Source organism: Aethalodelphis obliquidens, unplaced genomic scaffold (genome assembly GCF_003676395.1).
Source record: "Aethalodelphis obliquidens isolate GAN/ISIS:26980383/991018 unplaced genomic scaffold, ASM367639v1 scaffold86, whole genome shotgun sequence".
NCBI lineage: Eukaryota > Metazoa > Chordata > Mammalia > Artiodactyla > Delphinidae > Aethalodelphis > Aethalodelphis obliquidens.
Genome location: NW_020838030.1, coordinates 5,021,855 through 5,042,527, shown reverse-complemented (window position 1 = coordinate 5,042,527; position 20,673 = coordinate 5,021,855). Strand labels below are relative to the sequence as shown.

The 20,673-nt window shown below is 43.1% G+C and overlaps 2 protein-coding genes across 5 annotated transcripts in view; one reads left to right on the top strand and one right to left on the bottom strand.

Moving 5' to 3' along the window:
* Positions 1-450, bottom strand: part of LHFPL4 (LHFPL tetraspan subfamily member 4) — a 28,842-nt gene extending 28,392 nt beyond the window's left edge. The window contains exon 1 of the mRNA XM_027093746.1: positions 343-450. The gene's annotated coding sequence lies outside the window, so the exon portion shown is untranslated. The remainder of the gene's footprint in view (positions 1-342) is intronic.
* Positions 134-17,283, top strand: LOC113613215 (translation initiation factor IF-2-like). 4 transcript variants are annotated; one of them, XR_003430113.1, is made up of 5 exons: positions 562-659; positions 1,934-1,977; positions 3,215-3,305; positions 3,458-3,607; positions 17,236-17,283. XR_003430113.1 is itself a non-coding variant. In XM_027093748.1 (4 exons), the coding sequence occupies exons 1-3, from the start codon at positions 257-259 to the stop codon at positions 3,506-3,508; spliced, it is 498 nt and encodes a 165-aa protein (XP_026949549.1). In that variant the 5' UTR covers positions 134-256; the 3' UTR covers positions 3,509-3,607; positions 17,236-17,283. The 4 variants fall into 4 exon arrangements, 1 of the variants encoding a protein (XP_026949549.1); XR_003430112.1 differs by having other exon boundaries at positions 565-659; positions 1,834-1,977; XM_027093748.1 differs by lacking the exon at positions 3,215-3,305 and having other exon boundaries at positions 134-659.
* The last annotated feature ends 3,390 nt before the right edge of the window (positions 17,284-20,673 follow it).

The following is a 20,673-nucleotide window of genomic DNA, read 5'->3' as shown; positions in this document are numbered from 1 at the left end:
AGGATGAGGCTAGAGGGACATCGGGGGCCGGAGCCGCAGGGTCTGAACAGGGGGCGGGGGGGTTGGGAGGGTCCCTCAGAAGACAGGGCTCGGGGGAGCCTACGTTTGGCGGGCCAGGGCTACAGGGAGAGAGGTTTTCCAGGCCAAGGGGACGAGGGACAGGCGCCGGCAGGCAGCCCGAGCCGCGAGGGGCGGGCAGTGGGCAGGGGCTGTCCCCGGGGCGCGGGGGAGCGGCCGGGCCCGGGTAGGGCCAGGGATGGGGGGTGGGGGGCGGCTGCCGCGCGCCCAGGCCGGACGCACGCGGAGGCTGCGGCCGCGGGAAGGGGGTGCGGGGAGACCAACCTGGGCCCGGTCCGGAGCAGTGGGTCCGGGACTGCCACGGCCTAGGCGCCGCGGCTCGGCGCTCCGAGCGGCGGCTTCCCGGGCCCAGGCGGCGGCCTCGGCGCGGCCTCCATCTTGCTCGGGCTCTCCCCGGGGCGCGCTCCCGCGCGGAGGCGCGAGCTCTCGGGCACCGGCGCGGCCCGACGGAGGCGCGTTCCTGCCGCCGGCGTGCGGGGCGGAGCGGAACAGGAAAGGGAGCTCGGGTGTCCGCCAGTCCCGGAGAGGGGTCGGCACGGTCCCTGCGGGTCCCCCAGCCGGAGCAGTAAACCCCCGCCACAGTAAGGCCTTCTAATTTGGGGGACCCCCCTCCTTCCGGCCGGAGCTGAGCGATTGTGGGTCCACGCAAAGCCCATGGGAACGCTGCAGGGGCAGAACAGGGTGTTAGTTCACCGCGTTTGAACTGATCCCTTGCTCCCAAATTACCTCGGGTACAGCCTACCACAGTGCCTGTCGAGTGGCACCGTTACGCTTCCAGTCCTTTGGGTCTTGGAGGCGTTGAAGGTTCCCAGAGTCTCCTTAGGAAATCGCCAGCATCTCTGGGAGAGGGAACCTCCTAAACTGTTAGCGGCCCACGCCCGCGGTGGGGATTCGTTGGCCGCCGGTGTGTGGAGCTGGGCCTGGATAGTGGGACACGGGGTGGGTATGGGGAACAGGAGAAAAGGAGGCTGGGGACGTGTTGGTTTCTCTCCCTACACTCTCCCAGTGCCTGGCATGAAGCGGACACATCAGGAGGGTGTGTTAAAGAACGGAGCATACCAGTCCAGGCAGTTTGCGGTTAGACCCGAGAAAATGAGGGGACACTCCAGGGGAGCCAGTGCAGGTCATTTCTTCCCTGCAGTGAAATACCTTTTGGCTTAGGATCTGCCAAGATGATCTGGGTGGTCATCCAGAAAGCTCTGACTACTACTTAACTGTCTCCGTGACCTTGCACTTGCTCTCTGAACCTCTATTTCCCCATCTGTAAAGTGGGCAGATTAAGCCCCACTTCACAGGTGTTGAGGGGTGATGAAAATAATCTCTGTTAGTAGGTTCCAAATACTGGACCATACACAGGGATCAGTCTGGTGAAATTTAGATCTATGTGCAAAAAACACACGTAATTATCATCATGTGAGGTTGCCACCTGTCTTTTTTCCCCGGGGTAGAGGGACTGTTTTTTTGTTTTGTTTTGTTTTGTTTCTGAGATGATGTACTTCCTGCCTTCCTGGTATAAAAAATTCCATTTTTTAAAGAAATGGTGATGACAGTTAATGACAGTTGTTCCCCCCCACCCCACCTCGCCAGTGGCTTTATTTGGCAAAATAAGAAACAGGCAGTGTTATTTCCTTCCAAAATTAAAAAAAAAAATGTGCAGTCCCCCACAATTTGGGGACCACAGACCCATGTGAAGTCATCTCACCTGAGACAGTATGTTCAATCAGTTTGGTTTCCCCTTCCACTGGTTCCTTGAAGAGGCATCCGGACAGTCTCCTGAGAACCCTAAGATCCCAGAAGCATGAGCTGGAAGGGGCTGTGAAGAGAGTCTCATTCTACACCTTCTCCCACTTGACAGATGGAGAACAGAGGCCAAACAGAGGGATTGACTTGTACAAAGAGGTGAGTCCATCCTACCAATTCAAGTGATCAACCTGATTCATTAATTTTTTTCATCCACCCAATAAATATGTGATAGGCTCCTGCAATGTGCCAACACAGCACTATGCTAGGTCCTGGGAGAAGATGGTGGGTAAAACAGATGTGGTCCCTGCCCTCCTGTAGCTCACAGCTTCATGGGGAGACAGAAGGTGCTGAGAAGAGGGGGGAGGGAAGTCATCCTCAAAGGGCACCTCAAAGTCTCCTTCTGTGGGTGCTCCTGGTGTGGGTACTGTTCTGAATATAAGTTACCAGAGCCAGAAGTTCCATCTTTTCTCCTTATTCTGCCATGAATTATTGTCTTTTTTCCTATCCTGCTGAGCCAAGCTAGGCACTCCAGGAAAAAAAAATCACAGAAGTCCACTTACTACTCTCTCTCCAGGGAAGAACTGAGAGTTCTTGCTAAGATGGGCCCCCAGCTCCCCACTGGTTGCTCTGTTCTAGCTCTGCAGAGCGATGACACCCTGGAGAGAGCTGCCTGCCACCCACACCGCTTCTGACATCAGTACTTTGTCTTTAAAGAAACTCCTTTCCCCCTCACTCAGGCCCTGGATTTGGTGAGACTCACCCTACTCCTCTCCAGAACCGGGCAAATGATCAGGCCTGGAGAATGAACATATTCCATTGTTCTAGACACAACGATTGCGTCTGGGTGGGCCCATAAGCCAAGCCAAATAGCTGAGAATGATATCCAGGTCATTTGTTGCAGTTTACGAGAAAGAGATTGTTCCCCGTTTACTGAGTTTGTTGAGCTAGGGCTTCAGCTTCAACCACAGGGGGGCATCTTTGACACCCCAAGCAGAGAGATTGTCTAAGAATAAAGTGAACACAAAGAGAAGCTAAGAAATGGAAAGAGACAGTCCTGGTGACATAATTTGAGCACCTGGATCCATCCATGCCTGAAGACCTGCTTCTAGATTGTTCTGTTAGGTAAACCAATGAATTCAGTTTTTGCTGAAGCCAGTTTGTGTTGGGTTTTTGTCACTTCCGGTCAAAATAGTCCCAAATAATTTACCTACATCTCCCCCAACCCGGACTGGTGTACTGGATTATTTATATTGTAGAAAAATGCCTGAAAGGGTGAGCTAGTCCTGACATATTGGAACCCAAAGGCAAAAATTTGAGGTGCATCTCTGCCACTGTATGACCTAGGACAATGATGCTACTCCTCACAGCCTCATTTTCTTCATTTATAAAATAGAGAAAAACATCCTTCCTTCCTACAAATGTTATGAGGATCGAGAGAGAATGCACGGAAAAGAGCTTTGTAAACTGAAAATGGCTTTATAAATGTAAGTGATTGTCATTAAATTTTAATAAGTGGCTTGCCCAAGGAGTAGAAATTATAGTGGTATTGGAAAGGCACTCTCAGAGCTATGAGTAGCTGGGACAGAATGTCTCCTCGTTTTCAAGACTAACCTTGGGGAGTCTTCCTTTCCTACAGAAAGGAAGTCTGAGAACTCTCCACAGGAAGAACAGAACAGAACAGTTGTGAGCTCAAGTTGGGAACTTTAGACCATAAGGCAAAGATGATCCTGGACCTGGATGAGAGAAGCCCCCAGGGCACTTCCAGCCAATATCCTAGCAGAGAAAGGTTTGTGACCTGTCAGATACCCTTATGCCTAAAGTAAATGTTCAGTTACCTTGAACGGTTATTAAGCTCTTACAGCATTCCAGCTCCCCTGATTTTTGCTTTAGACATATTATCTCATTTAATCTTCACAATAACCCTAAGAGGTAGTGTTATGGGCTGAATTATATCCCTCTCCCCCACCCCCAAATTCATATGTTCAAGTCCTAACTCCCAATACCTCACAATGTGACTATTTGGAGATAGGGCCTTTAAAGAGGTGATTAAGGTAAAGTGAGGTGATATGGGTGGGCCCTAATCCAGTATCACTGGTGTCCTTTTTTTTTTTTTTCTTGCGGTACGCGAGCCTCTCATGTGGCCTCTCCCATTGCGGAGCACAGGCTCCGGACGCGCAGGCTCAGCGGCCATGGCTCACGGGCCCAGCCGCTCCGCGGCATGTGGGATCCTCCCGGACCGGGGCACGAACCCACGTCCCCTGCATCGGCAGGCGGACTCTCAACCACTGCGCCACCAGGGAAGCCCACACTGGTGTCCTTTTAAGAGGAGATTAGGACAGAGGCTAGATGATGACCATGGGGAACATAGCAAGAAAGGAGCCACCTTCTGAGGGGCCTCAGAAGAAATCAAACTTGCTAACACCTTGATCTTGGACTTTTAGCCTCCAGAACTGTGAGAAGATAAATATCTGTTGTTTAAGCCACGCAGCCTGTAGTATTTTATAATGGTAGCCCTAGCAAACTAATACAGACGTGAACTATTTTACACACGAGGACAATGAGGTATGCCCATTTTACAGACGAGGACACAGAAGTTAAATTACTTGCCCAGGGACTTCCCTGGCAGTCCAGTGGTTAAGATTCTGCACTTCCACTGCAGGGGGCACAGGTTTGATCCCTGGCTGGGGAAGTAAGATCCTACATGCCGCGAGGCATGGCCAAAAAGAAAAAAAATTACTTCCCCAAAATCACACCTCTAGCAAGTGAAACAGCTGGTATTTATCCCTAGGTAGAGCCCACACTCTTAACTACCATGCCGTATAGATTATTCTGTAGAGTGGATCCAATTCTTCTCAACCACCCGGGTTTCCTTTTTATTTCCGTATCATGTGGTTACTGGCATCAGACCATCTGGGTTCAAGTCTCAGCTCTTCATTCCTTGGATTATAAGCTGTAAGGATGCTACATGTTCACCGTCCCATGGCAGAGACCAAGAGAATAGGCCAACATATCCTCAGAGAGATGAAGAGTTTCTTTTTTTTTTTAATGGCCGCGTTGGGTCTTCATTGCTGTGTGCGGGCCTTCTCTAGTTGCAGCGAGCGGGAGTTATTCTTCGTTACGGTGTGCCGGCTTCTCATTGCAGTGGCTTCTCTTGTTGCTGAGCGTGGGCTCTAAGTGTGCAGGCTTCAGTAGTTGTGGCACTAGGGCTCAGCAGTTGTGGTTTGCGGGCTCTAGAGCACAGGCTCAGTAGTTGTGGCACACGGGCTTAGTTGCTCCATGGCATTTGGGATCTTCCCGGACCAGGGCTTGAACCCGTGTCCCCTGCATTGGCAGACGGATTCTTAACCACTGCACCATCAGGGAAGTCCGAAGAGGTTCTTAATACTTTTAAGAGCCTGTGGTGAAAGTTATGCCTGTCTTTCTATGGTTTTCTTAAATCCCCCTCTTTTCTTTACAATGGTTTGAATTAGTTTTCTGTCTCATGTCCCTGAAAGAATCCTAAGGAAGGCCATTTCTTTCTCTTTCCTCCCTCAACCTCACACATTAAATCTTGCTCTTTGACTTGATAATCAAGTCATTCATTCCTTCAGCCACTCGGCTAGTGTCAGTGACATCTTCTACTTGACAGGTCCTTTGCTGTGCAGTGGGGACACAAAGATGAGGAAGACCCGGTCTCTGCCCTGGAGGAACTCACTGCCTAGTGCAGGAACAAGGAAACAGATGGAGTAGAATTAGAATGACAGAGGTTCACTCAGAGATTTTCAGAGCCATGTGAATGGGCTCGCTGGAGCTGTGATATTAAATGAGTCATTCAACTTTTTTTTTTTTTTTTTTTTTTGGCGGTACGCGGGCTTCTCACTGTTGTGGCCTCTCCCGTTGCGGAGCACAGGCTCCGGACGCGCAGGCTCAGCGGCCATGGCTCACGGGCCTAGCCGCTCCGCGACATGTTGGATCTTCCCAGACCGGGGCATGAACCTGTGTCCCCTGCATCGGCAGGCGGACTCTCAACCACTGCGCCACCAGGGAAGCCCCATTCAACTTTTGGAATCTCAGTTGTTTCATCTATAAAGAGCACATCGTTAAAAAGTATGTATTCTTTCATGGGTGATGAAATAATGGGCTCTGTACTTGAAACAAACTTTACATGTGAAGAATTTGTTCATTCAATAACAAGATGCCTTCATAGCTGTACCATGTCTCACCTGGGAAGTATCTGTTTTATTCAGAACTCTTGGGTTGCAAATGACAGAGACCCAATAAAAACTGGCATAAGCAGGAATAGGTTCCAGTAGGATCCAGCAGCTCATGTGATAGGGTTGGGAGTTAACATCTACCCATGGACCCTGCTTTCCCATCCATGGCTGGCTCCATGCCCAAGCAAGATCTTCCCAAGCCATGGCAAGATGGGTTTGCTAGCTTTGTGGTCAGAGAATGTGGTCTGTGTGATATTCATACTTTGGGGTCTGTGGAATATCACTTTGAGGCCTAGTACATGGTTCATTTTCATAACTGTGCTTTTAAAGAATATGCTTTCCCTGTTAATGGAAGGAAGTTCTTTCTATGTCTGTTAGCTCAAGTCTGTTCATTGCATTGTTCACATTTTGTAGATCATTACTCTTTTTTTTTTTCTGTCTGCTTGATCCATGCATTTCTGAGAAGTGTGTTAAAATCTCCCATTATTGGGACTTCCCTGGTGGTGCAGTGATTAAGAATCTGCCTGCCAATGCAGGGGACAGAGGTTCGAGCCGTGGTCCGGGAAGATCCCACATGCCGCAGAGCAACTAAGCCCGAAAATGTTGGGGAGGAAAATCTCCCATTATGATTGCTGATTTACCAGTTTCTCCTTGTGAGTCTATTGATTTTTTGCTACATATATTGAGACGAAGTTATTATTACAGATGCATACTAGCATTCTTTTGACTAGTATTTTCCTGAAGTATAGTCTTTTATCTTTAGTCTTTCTGTCATTATGTTTTTGGAGTGTCTTTTGTAAAAATCAAAAAGCTTCATAAAAAAAATCCAATATTAAAGTCTCTGTCTTATAATAAGTAAACATTGATCTGTTTACATTTATTGTGATTATTGATCAATGTGAACTTATTTCTACCATCTAATTTTGTGTTTTACATTTACTATGCTTTCTCTATGCATTTTGTCTCCTTCTAAGCCTTCTATTTTAATGGTTTAGTTTTCTTTATTCTTGATTTTGCTTCTCTTAGTTTGGAAGGTCTGTAATTCATATTTTGTGAGACATTCCCCACGAGAATCCTCTTGGTTTTCAATACCAGAACATCACACAACTTTCTTATCTCTCAATGCAACATTTTCTGGCCAATATTTAAATAAGAAAATTTTATATTTACATCCCTAAAACTCAGCACAATGTTTTAAACAGAACTCAGTGTAGGAAATAGCTCAAGCAGTATTCCAGCCACTATTGGTAGAATATCAGAATGAAGTGTTCTTTGTAAATTGTGCCTCCACATCAACAAAATGGGTGTGCATCTGAGATGTTGGTGCTAAGGGAAGTATCATGGTATCGGGCTGTTACACACAAGGCTCTCGTTTGCTAACAGCAGCATCATTTGTTTGGTGGTTAGGAAGCAGTGGTTTCTGGTTTTGCTTCTTGTGTGTAGTAAAATATACATAACAAAACTTACTCTTTTAACCATTTTGAAGTGTACATTCAGTGGCATCAAGTACAATCACAATGTGCAACCATCACCTCTTCCATTTTCAGAACTTTTTCATCATCTCAAACAAACTCTATACCTATTAAACAATAACTCCCTATTTCTTCTGTGTCCCCCAGCCCCCGGTAACCTCTGTTCTACTTTCTGTCTATGAATTGGCCTATTCTAGGTACCTTATCCAAGTGGAATCATACAATATTTGTCCTTTTGTGTCTGGCTTATTTTCCTTAACATAATGTTTCCCAGGTTCATCCATGTTGTAGCATGTATCAAAATTGTATTCTTTTTTAAAGTTACGATTTCATTTTATGTATATAATATATTTTGTCTATCCACTTATCTGTTGATGGACATTTGTGTTGTTTCTACCTTTTGACTATTGGGAATAACACTGCTATGAACGTTGGTGTACAAATAACCATTTGAGTCCCTGCTTTCAATTCTTTTGGCTATAAACCTAGAACTGAAATTGCTAGATCATATGGTAATCCTATGTTTAACTTCTTGAGAAACCACCAAACTGTTTTCCACAGCAGCTGCACGATTTTGCATTCCCACCAGCAGTGCCAAGCGTCCTAATTTCTCCACATCCTTGCCAACACTTGTTATTTTCTGTTTTGTTTTAATTGTCATCTTACTTGCTCTGAAGTAGTATTTCATTGTGGTTTTAATTTGCATTTCCCTAATGACTAGGGATGTTAAACATCTTTTCATGGACTTATTGATATTCGTACATCTTCTTTGGAGAAATGTCTATTCACAGCCTTTCTTCATTTTTGGATTGGGTTGCTTGTTTGTTATTGAGTTGTAGGAGTTCTTTATATTCTCAGAATATTAATCTCTTATGAGATATATGATTTGTAAATATTTTCTCCCATTCAGTGGGTTGTCTTTTCACTCTCTTGTTAGTGTCCTTTGATGCACAAATGTTGTAAATTTTGTTGAAGTCAGATTTGTCAATTTTTTCTTTGTTGCCTGTGCTTTTGTGTCATATCCAAGAAATTATTGCCAAATACAATGGCGTAAAGCTTTTCCCCTGTGTTTTTTTCTAACATTTTTATAGTTTTAGCTCTTATGTTTAGGTCTTTAATCTATTTGAGTTAATTTTTGTACATGGTGTAACGTAAGGGTGCAACTTCAATCTTTTGCATGTGGCTATCCAGTTGTCCCAGTACCATTTATTGAGAAGACTGTCTTTTCCCTCATTGAATGGATTTTGGCATCCTTGTTGAAAATCAACTGACCATATATGTGCGGCTTTATTCCTAGGCTCTCTAGTCTATAGTCTGTTCTGTTGGTCTGTATGTCTATCTTTATGTTGGTACTACACTGTTTGAAGGAAGCAGTGGTTTTAATCATATTAAATCTTTTGTTTTTTCATTTTTTTTCTTCCATTTTAATGAACACTTTACAAAGTACAAAATATACTATCTTTTTGGGGGGGAACATTAGGTACTTTTTTTTTCTCCGTCATACAGTACATGAATCTCAAGGGTTTTGTGTTTCTTCAAGAAAGAAAGAAAGTGTGAGGGCCTGCGGTACAGGGCTGCCTAGTTTTCCCCTCGCCCAGACCTTGGGACAGATGTAAGTGCTGCTGCTACTGCTGGTTAATCATATTAAATCTTAATACAATAGACTGTTGCTTGTGTACAGGTGTTTCACTGTATTTTATTTATGTTTTAGGAAATTGTTTGAGGTTTGGTGTTGACACATCATGCATTATAATTTTTCCCGTTTAAAATAATGGGAACTACACTTCCTTCTGGTCTGTGTTTTCACACAGAACATCTGATTTCTAACACAGATTACTGATGTTAAGCAAGAGATGCCTGTATTTTATTTCTACCCTTTATTGGTTACCCCTACTTTTTTTTTTTTTTTTTTTTTTTTTTTTTTCCGGGCCCTCCCCCTTTTGCGGCCTCTCCTGCCGTGGAGCACAGGCTCCGGACGCGCAGGCTCAGCGGCCGTGGCTCACGGGCCCAGCCGCTCCGCGGCATGTGGGATCTTCCTGGACTGGGGCACGAACCCGTGTTCCCTGCATCGGCAGGCGGACTCTCAACCACTGCGCCACCAGGGAAGCCCCAACATAGATCTTTTAAAGCATAGGCTCATCCAGAAAGAATTGCCAGAGGAGTAAAACTCATGCTGGGTTCAATCAAAAATCACCACTGGAGTGTGAAAGGAACTTTCCTAATTAAGCAATTCTAGAACATTCCCAACTCTTGACTACATGAGCAGTGGTGGGGAACCGTCATATCCGGGCTTGCTGGTAAGATGCCTTCTCCACAGACAGTGACCAGGGTGGCCTGGAAAAGTGCATAGTGGTCTGACATGGAGCAACGTACCTTGGTGTGCTGTACCCCACAGTGGGTGGGTATTAGCGAATGCCACCCAGGAGACTCGAGTATCCCGGAGCTGCAGCGCTTTAGAACAGACTGAAGATGTTTACAGTGAAGGGTAAAGAATGTGCCATCTAGTTTAGTTTCATTGCAGCTCATATGTGGAAACTGGATAGACTGGGCAGCTGTCCATCACTGGGGGTCTGGATATCTCACTCCATGTGATACTGACCAGGGTTCTTGGCCTTCCTCAATCAATAGAGATTGATCAGAGGCCAGACAAGAAATTCAGGCAAGGCCAGAGGTATAATTTAGATACAATAAAATTCATTCACTTCAGTATTGACAGACACATAGAGTTCTGTGTGACCACTGCCACAATTAAAATACAGAACAGATCCATCACTCCCCAAAATTCCCTACTTTCCCTCTGATGTAGGCTCCTCACCCCACCCTAAACCCTGGACAACCACTTGTTTGTTTCCTTGTTTTTATTTTTAATTTTTATTTTATATTGGACTATAGTTGATTTACAATGTTGTGTTAGTTTCAGGTGCCCAGCAAAGTGATTCAGTCATATATATATATATATATGTATATATATATATATGTATGTATGTATGTATGTATATATTCTTTTTCAAATTCTTTTCCCATTTAGGTTACTACAGAATATTGAGTAGGGTTCCCTGTGCTATACAGTAGGTCCTTGTTGGTTATCTATTTTAAATATAATAGTGTGTATATATCAATCCCAAACTCCCACCACTTGTTTGTTTTCTTTCCCTGTGGGTTTTGCCTTTTCAACAATGTCACATAAATGGAATCATGCAGTATGTACCGTTTTCAGTCTAACTTGTTTAAGTTGGCATCATGCATTTGCAATTCAACCATTATGTTGGGTGTATCAGTAGTTGGTTTCTTTTAGTTGCTACGTAGGGATCCATTGTATATATGAACCGTAGTTTATCTATCTGTTCACCAATTGAGGGCCATTTGGATTGTTTCCACATTTTGAAAATTATAAATAAGGCTACTCTAAACATTCATGTATAGGCTTTTGTATGAATATAAGTTGTCACTTCTCTAAGGTAAATACCTAGGAGTGAGATTGTTGAGTCATATGATAAGTATATATTTAACTTTATAAGAAAATGACAAACAGTTTTCTAGAGTGGCTGTACCACATTGCATTCCCACCAGCTATGTATAAGTGTTCTAGTTTTTCCTTATCTGCACTAGAACTTGGTACTTTTTTTTTTAATTTGAGCGGCTTTTAATTTACATTTCCCTAATGACTAATGATGTTGGGCATCTTCTCATGTGCTTATTTGCTTAACTAGTGAAGTGTCTGTTCAAATCTTCTGCCCATTTTCTGTTGGGCTGTTGGTTATCTCATTATAAAATTTTCAGAGTTCTTTATATATTATGGATACAAATCCTTTGTTAGATATGTGTTTTGTGAATATTTTCTCCTAATTTGTAGCTTATCTTTTCATTCTCTTAATAGTATCTTTTGAAGAGCAAAAGTTCTTAATTTTGATGAAGGCCAATTTATCAATTTTTATTTTATGGATTATATTTTTTATATAATATCTAAGAAATTTGTGCTTGATCTAGGTAATAAAAATTTTCCTCTAAGTTTCCTTTCAGAAGTTGTATAGTTTTAATCTTTACATATAAGTCTATCATCCATTTTGAGTTAATTTTTCTTTATGATGAGAGGTTAGGGTGAGGTTCATCTTTTGCATATGTACATCCAATTGTTCTGGCACTACTTGTTGAAAAGACTGTTTTCTCCTTTGAATAACCTTTGTACCTTTGTCAGAAATCAATTGAATCACATTGAGATACCTCTTCACAACGACTAGGGTAGCTAAAATTAAAAAGACAGATAATAGGGCTTCCCTGGTGACGCAGTGGTTGAGAGTCCGCCTGCCAATGCAGGGGACACGGGTTCGTGCCCCGGTCTGGGAAGATCCCACATGCCGCGGAACGGCTGGGCCCGTGAGCCATGGCCGCTGAGCCTGCGCGTCCGGAGCCTGTGCTCCGCAACGGGAGAGGCCACAACAGTGAGAGGCCCGCGTACTGAAAAAAAAAAAAAAAGACAGAAAATAAGTGTTGATGAGGATGGAGAAATTGGAACCCTCATACATGGATAGTAGGAGTAAAAACTGGAGGGAATTCCCTGGCGGTACGGCGGTTAGGACTCCGCAGTTTCACTGCAGGGGGCATGGGTTCCATCTTTAGTTGGGGAACTAAGATTCCGCAAGCCGTGCAGCGTGGCCAAAGAAAAAAGAATACAAAATGGAAAGAAATTTGGAAGTTTCTCAAAATGTTAAACATAGTATTATCATATGACCCAGCAATTACACTCCTCACAAAGGAGAACAGTGACTAGGTTACGACCTCAAATCTGAGACATAGGAAGGCTATAAAAAGCAGAGGTGATTGCTCCTGGGAAACTCCCAAAGACTAGCAGATGCCATAGAAACACATTCCCACGTTTGTTCTAACCTGACCATCTGGAGCTTTACATACCCTAAACATACATAGTTTAACTTAATTTGAGGGCAAGTGAGTGCTCTCCATGTGTTCCAAGCTCAAGGTCTTCCTAAGAGAAATGAAAGCATATATACACACAGAAACTTGTGCATAGGGATTTCCCTGGTGATCCAGTGGGTAAGACTCCGCGCTCCCAATGCAGGGGGCCGGGGTTCGATCCCTGGTCAGGAAACTAGATCCTACATGTGTGCTGCAACTAAGAGTTCGCATGCCACAGCTAAGGAGCTCGCGTGCTGCAACTAAAGAGCCCACAAGCCACAACTAAGGAGCTTGCCTGCTGCAACTAAGATCTGGTGCAACCAAATAAATAAATATTTTTTTAAAAAAAATTAAGAATGGATAAATTCCTAGAAACATACAACCTGCCAAGACTGAATGATGAAGAAATAGAAAATCTGAACAGACCGATAGTAAGGAGATTGAATAAGTATTCAACAATGTCCCAACAAAGAAAAACCCAGGAACAGGTGCCTTTATGGGTAAATTCTACCAAACATTTAGGGAAGAATCAATGCCCATCCTTTTCAAACTCTTCCAAAAAGTTGAAAGGGAGGGAATACTACCAAACTCATTTTATGAGGACAGCATTACCCTGATACCAAAGCTAGATCAGGATACTCCAAGAAAAGAAAATTACAGACCAATATCCCTGATGAATACAGATGCAAATATTCTCAGCAAAATACTAGCAAACTGAATTCAACAGTTCATTAGAAGGATCATACATCATGATCAAGTGGTATTTGTCTCTGGGATGCAAAGAGGGCTCAACATATGCAAACCAATAAATATAATACACCATATTAATGGAATGAAAGATTAAAACCATATAAGTATCTCAATACATGCAGAAAAAACATTTGACAAAATTCAACATCCTTTCATGATGAAATCTCTCAACTGATTTGGTATAGAAGGAACATACCTCAACATAATAAACGCCATATATGACAAATTTATAGCTAACATAATACTCAGTGATGAACGGTTGTAGCAAAGATTAAGGATTCTCAACTTTGTGACTCAACAATGACAGCAAGGAACCAAGAACTTTCCATCTTTCGTCTCTGCATTCCATCTGTAATATTCTTTATTATGGTCACAAGATGGCAGCAGCAGACATGGCCATGCCCCGAGTAAAGGAAGGGGGCATTTCCTCTCATGCCTCTCTTTATGTTAGGGAGGACAATCTTCTCCAGAGTCCCTTTGCAAACTTTCCCTCAGTTCCCAATGGCCAGGACTCAGTAACCTGCCTATATCCACAAGAGAGGCTGGAAAAATGTATGTGAGCGTTCTCCACTCTCTGTAGTGGTAAGTGGGCTCTTCCAATGGTGAAGAAAGGACAAGTTGGAGTTGGAAATGGTTTTTTGGTAGGCAACATTTCCAAACAGTTCTAGGAGTGTAGACCGGGAGAAAAGATAGTTTGTTACCAACTCAGTCTACCATATAGGCTGAAATTCAGTATTACTTTTATAATTAGAATACAATAGGACTAATTTACTTTTTAAAACTCTGTCCCAAGAATCCCAGCCATTTTACACAGGTGCACCCCTGCTGCAGTCCATGGTGTACACCTTGACCTGTGAGGGGAGTCAGTCTTTAACTCAAGTGAGTTGAAACTTCCAGATCATTAACTTCTTTTCTAAAAAATCAAAACTTCACTACGCTTCCTTATAGCTGATACCTTATGAAAAAAGTGATAATTTATCTTAAAGAAAGATTGAGGAGTCAAAATAGTTATTTTTCTCACTTGCAGTATAAACTTAACAGCTATAGTTTAATTATGGATAAGATGGACATTTCCAGTGAATGTGTTATGATGAGTTCCCAGGGCTTGGCTTGACTTCACACTGCTTCTCTTCTCTGAATGTCTTTTCTACATTCCTATGAAGGATAATTCTTATTCCTATAAACAGCCAACGTTGGATTTTTTTCTGAAGTGTCAAATATCATCCTGGTTTGGAAAAAAAATTTAAAAGGACCAAAGAGCTATACAACTAAAAGAATCCCAAAAACAAAATTTAGTTTACTAATAAAAAGAAAAAGAATCCCAGCCATATTGACTAACCTCCCTGCCATTCTCTCGAGGAAGAAATCCAACCTATTTAGAAAGCCCAACTGATTTGAATGTCATTTTGTGCAACAAGGAAAAAACAAAGAAAACGTTTGTTCTTGACTGCCATGTGTTGGGTCTGTATAATATGTATTGCCTTTAATCCTTTTGATGACCAATAACAAAGATGCCAGTGTCCCCACTTTACAGATGAGAAAACTGAGACTTAGAGAACACAAGTGCCTTGCTCGGGCATTCCCTGGCTGTCCATTCACTGCCAGCCCGGGTTCAATCCCTGGTCTAGGAACTAAGATCCTGTGCAGCACAGATGGGAAAAAAAAAAAGTGCCTTGCTCAAGGTTACACAGCCTGGAAACCCAGCACAGTCTGGTCTGCCTGACTCCAAAGACCATGCACTTTTCTTTGGGGATTCATCCCAGTTATTTGTAAGGATAGACTCAACAATCAGAAATGTAATTTCCTGGGCTTCAACTGGGCCAAAAAAAATCCATCTTGAAGTCAGAAGTCTTGAGTGGGGCTTGTTATTAAATAATCCACCAGACAGGCCCTTGATTAGCAATAATGAAACTCTACCCAGAATCTTTCTGGGGATACCATTTGGCAATTTAAAAACATATATTTACTTATTTTGGCTGTATCAGCTCTCAGTTGCGGTGCTCAGGCTCTTCGTGGTGGCACGTGGGCTCCTCTCTAGTTGTGACGCACGGGCTCAGTAGTTGCAGTGTGCAGGCTTAGTTGCCCCATAGCATGTGGGATTTTAGTTCCCCGACCAGGGATTGAACCTGTGTCCCCTGCATTGGAAGGTGGATTCTTAACCACTGGACCACCAGGGAAGTCCCACCATTTAGCAGTATTAAATAGAGGGCATATATTAGTCTGGCTGGAGAGTTAATTCCTTCTCTGATTCAGGCAGCTGTCCTGGGAGAGATGTCAACTGGGAACTCAGCCTCCTGGTTCAGATTTTCTGCAGATGAGATTCCAGAAGAACAAATTTTGCCAGAGCATCTAAATTGCTCTTCCTTGGCATTCCACCCACTGGATTGCTGTTTACCCTCTGCCTTCCCTACAAGATGGTGAATAGCAAAGCTCAAGGATCCACCACTCACTCCCAGGCCTTGCCTGGTGCCTGGCACATAGTAGCACTCCATATAAACTTGGTTAATTAGTTGATTGATTAACAAATCATTGAAAGTGGTAGCGTTCTCCTCCTATACTGTTGGTGGGAATGTAAGTTGGTGCAGCCACTGTGGAAAACAGTATGGAGGTTCCTCAGAAAACTAAAAATATGGGACTTCCCTGGTGGTCCAGTGATTAAGACTCCATGCTTCCACTGCAGGGGGCACAGGTTCCATCCCTAGTCAGGGAACTAAGATCCTTCATGCCGTGCGGCACAGCCAAAAAAAGAGGGGAAAAAAAAGAAAACTGAAAATAGAATTATCATATGATCTAGCAATCCCACTCCTGGGCATATATCCTGACAAAACTATAATTCAAAAACATACATGCACCCGTATGTTTATAACAGCACTATTCACAATAGCCAAGACACAGAAACAACCTAAATGTCCATCAACAGATGAATGGATAAAGAAGATGTGGTACATATATGCAATGGAATATATATACAATGTGATACTACTCAGGCATAAAAAAGAATGAAATAATGCCATTTGCAGCAACATAGATGCAACTAGAGATTATCATACTAAGTGAAGTAAGTCAGAAGGAGAAAGACAAATAACATATGATATCATTTTTTTTTAAATGTCCATGGTATCTTTTTTTATATATAAATTTATTTATTATATTTATTTATTTTTGGCTGCTTTGGGTCTTCTTTGCTGCATGCGGACTTTCTCTAGTTGCGGCGAGCGGGGGCTATTCTTGGCGGCAGTGTGCAGGCTTCTCACTGAGGTGACTTCTCTTGTTGCAGAGCACAGGCTCTAGGTGCGCGGACTTCAGTAGTTGTGGCACACAGGCTCAGTAGTTGTGGCTTACAGGCTCTAGAGCGCAGGCTCAGTAGTTGTGGCACATGGGCTTAGTTGCCCTGCAGCATTTGGGATCTTCCTGGACCAGGGCTCGAACCCGTGTCCCCTGCATTGGCAGGTGCATTCTTAACCACTGCACCACCAGGGAAGTCCCCATATGGTATCATTTATATGTGGAATCTAAAATATGACAGGGGCTTCCCTGGTGGTGCAGTGGTTGATAGTCCGCCTGCCAATGTAGGGGATACGAGTTCGTGCCCCTGTCCGGGAAGATCCCACATGCCCAGAGTGGCTGGGCCCGTAAGCCACGACCACTGAGCCTGCACGTCCGGAGCCTGTGCTCTGCAACGGGAGAGGCCACAACAGTGAGAGGCCCGCATACCGCCAAAAAATATATATATATATACTTCCAGAAATTATGAAATGTATTTATAAATTTACCAATCCACAAAATACTAGTGTAACAGATTGCTTACTTCTTAGTTTTAAATAGGAATTAAGGATTCTAAGGGTTAAGAATTCTAAAACATGTATATAATTAAAACTACTAGAAATAATACAGGAAACTTCTCTATGTAAGGAATGTAGGATGTGTTTTTTGGTGAGAAAAGGTGCCTTTTGAGTAATCTGCCTGGAAAGTGAAGATTTTGTGTCTTATCAAAATAATTTACTGTACTTCATGTTACCTTTATCAGGTTTTTGATTACTTAAGAAAATCCTGAATCTTTTTTTTTAATGAATTTTTTTTTTTTGTAGTACGCGGGCCTCTCACCGCCACGGCCCCTCCTGCTGCAGAACACAGGCTTCAGACGCGCAGGACCAGCGGCCATGGCCCACGGGCCCAGCCACTCCGCGGCATGCGGGATCCTCCCAGACCGGGGCACGAACCCGCGTCCCCTGCACCGGCAGGTGGACTCCCAACCACTGTGCCACCGGGGAAGCCCATTTAATGAAAATTTTTGTTCATTGAGCTCAAATAAAATCAGACATGGAGCCTGCTGCTGATTGAACCAAACCAGCACTGTCTTATCAGCTACAAGAGGGCTTTTTCATTTTTTCATTTTTCCTATTTGCTTGACAGTTCAATGAAGTTATTAAAATAAAACCTAAATTTTCTTTATCAAACCACAAAAAAGTCATCATCCTGTTCCATGTCATAATTGAAAATTATTTACACTATCCACCCCTTTCCCCAAATGTACAAAAAATTTAACTTATTGCCAAATGCTAAGCTTTATTTATGCAATGTGCACTTAGATTATAACATTTTAGTCACTAGAGTTATCATCCTTAAATCTGAAAATTTTTAACAACACTGAAAAAATATTGAAGAATGACAGGCATTAGAGACCAATTACTTTAGATTATGCTTTTGATGAAGAGAAAGAACTCTAAAATTATATGTAATTCTGTAACAGGGAAGAGTTAAATTGGACTCCATGTTGGATCTGTTTCTTTGACTTTAACCTTTGCTCTTCATTGCTTTCTTTATTATAATCATACATAATGGCCTGCCTCAGGGAACCCTGCCCACCTGTGAATGGCTGCAAGAAAAAAGAAACTAACACATCCCCTCACCAAGGCTGGTCATTCCAGGAGATGTTTTGCAAGACTGATGGCCCTTCTACTTTACTTCCACACTGCCTCTCCCTCTCTATTCTGCCTTTTTACTTTACTTCCTCACTGCCTCTGCCTCTCTGATTCTATAACAGAAACTGGCATCCAGACCCAGATAAAATGGTTTTTCAGAGACACTAGTCTGCCATCTTCTCAGTCTGCCTTCTTTCCGAATAAAGTTGTATTCCTTGCCTCGGCACCTCATCTCCGATTCGTTGGCCTGTCATGTGGCAAGCAGAGAAAGCTTGGACTCGGTAACAAATTTGGCGAGCCAGCCAGGAGCCTTGCAGCTCGTGGCTAGCCGGCCCGGTCAGGGAATATTGGGGCAAGGCCCTAGCAGCTGCCAGGACCATTTGTCCTGAGGATCTTCCCTTCAAAGTTCCCTGAAGCGGCACCGGCTACCCCAGTGCTTGGCAGCTGAAGCAAAGAACCGACAGACTTCAATTTGGGGAATGACGGTTCCATCTGGGAACTTCAGTTCCAATCTGGGGAACTTCAGTTCCATTTGGGACTACGAGTCGACAGACTCCATTCAATTCTGAAGGTTAAGTTCCTCTGGTGTGCATGCTGGGAACATATTCCCCCTCAATCTGGGCTTTTCCTTTACGGTACAAGCCAGTGTGGTTGGGGTTCCCTGTTGGGGGGGGGGAATTGTTGTTGGACTCTACCTGATTCTGGGAGCGGGTTCACTGGGAACTAGTTCGTTGGTTTTGTAGGGTAAGTCTACCTGATCTGGGAACTAGTTCGTTGGTTTTGCTCTTGGTTTTGTTTTGGTTTTGTGTGCATTGATGCTAGAATTTGTGCCTTTTGTGTTGGAATTTGTCTGTGTCTTTTGTGTTTTGGTGTAGTCAAACTGATAAAAATGGGAAATACTTCACCTATCCCGAAGGAAAACCCTTTGGGGCATATATTAGATAAATGGGCAAAACATAGCCGGGAGCCTATGACTAAGAGAGACATGATATACTACTGTAATAGGGTATGAACCCAATATATGTTAGGATCAGAAGAACGATGGCCCCTGAATGGCTCACTCAATTATTATATAATCTCGCAGATCGAAATGTTCTGCAAAAGAGCAGGGAAAAGAGATGAGATTCCATATATAGGAGCATTTATGCTATTGCATCAGGAGGAAAAGGAGTCATAGGACTGCCACCTTATAGTGCTGTGATCTGAAAGGAAACCCAAGGGGGAGAGGGAGAAAATGAGAGTGGGGACATGTTATTTCAAAACTTAGCCCCCACCCCAGCCTACCCAGCTCCCCCAGTGACCGAGCAGGCTACACTGGCAGTTGTTCCAAATGTCCCCACCCCCATGCTGCCAACATATTCACTGCCTCCTGTTTCCCCTACCCATTGGAATCAAATAGAAGTTTCTGTGGTAACACCCGGGGCACAGCGACCTGGTTTAGTATCACCATCTAAGACCCTACAGGGCACCCAATTTGGACTGGGAGGCACTTCTGCAGCAGGGCAATTTCCCTTGCCCTAATACCCTGTAAGAGGCCAGGGGAATCCCTTGGACTTGAGGCATCAGACCCTGATTTCCCCACAGGAGTCCCCGGTAACATTGACAGTGGGGAACAAGTTGATTGATTTTCTAATAAATATGAGTAATCTTAAGAGACTTGTAAATATTAAACAAAGGGGAAACAAAGTCATCCTAGGAGAAACTTGCCTGTACCTTTGAGATACAAATGTCCTACCTGGTCTTCTCAGAAACCCTTATCTCTGCCATCTTTTTAAAATGCAAATTTTGTAAAAGAGGGTACAGTAATTTAGAACTTGACTTGTTTACCATAAATATTAGTAAAAAGGGTTTAGCCATCTAGACAAATGAGCTTGATTTGTTCCATTTGCCAGAAACCCAACTTTAATCCAACCTCTTTTGTAAACTGATGGGTTTTACACTACTGTACCTGACTCAGGGCTGAAATTTTGAAATGAGAACTATGATGTCTCTCTGTTTGTATGTTTGTATGTGTTTTTGTCTTGGATAACATTGCTGAGGTTAATCTGTAAATGAGCCTTATTTAATTGGCTTAAAGAAACGTAAGCCCTTACAAACCAAACAATTCTAAATACAAGAGAAATTAAGGTAAATGAGTTTCAGTTTCACGTGAACCAGGAAATATTTAGTATTAAATTAATACCTGGTATTAATGTTTAAGTTTGTTGCTCTAATTAATATAGACATGTCTTTGGAGCCATCAACATTAAGTATAGTACTTTCACTGCACCTAGGTTTAATAGAAGCTAAATGAAATCTTGTTATATCTGTTGCAAATTTGTCAGCAAGAAAAATAACTTGATATGATGAAACTTTAAAGTAAATATAAATGAGATAAGAGCTTTTAGGTAAACTCTAAGAATAATTATGTTCTAAAAATCATCTAAAATAGTTTCTCCAGATTTGGTAAGTATTACTTGCCTCTTGATTGTCCCTAGAAATTAAGGTTTTTAAGAATCGGAGATTCTAATTTAAATATAGAATTAAAGCTACTGAAAATAATAAAACATTTCAGTATGGTAGAATGTGTGTTTTCAGTTAAGAAGGTACGAGGAATGGAATTAC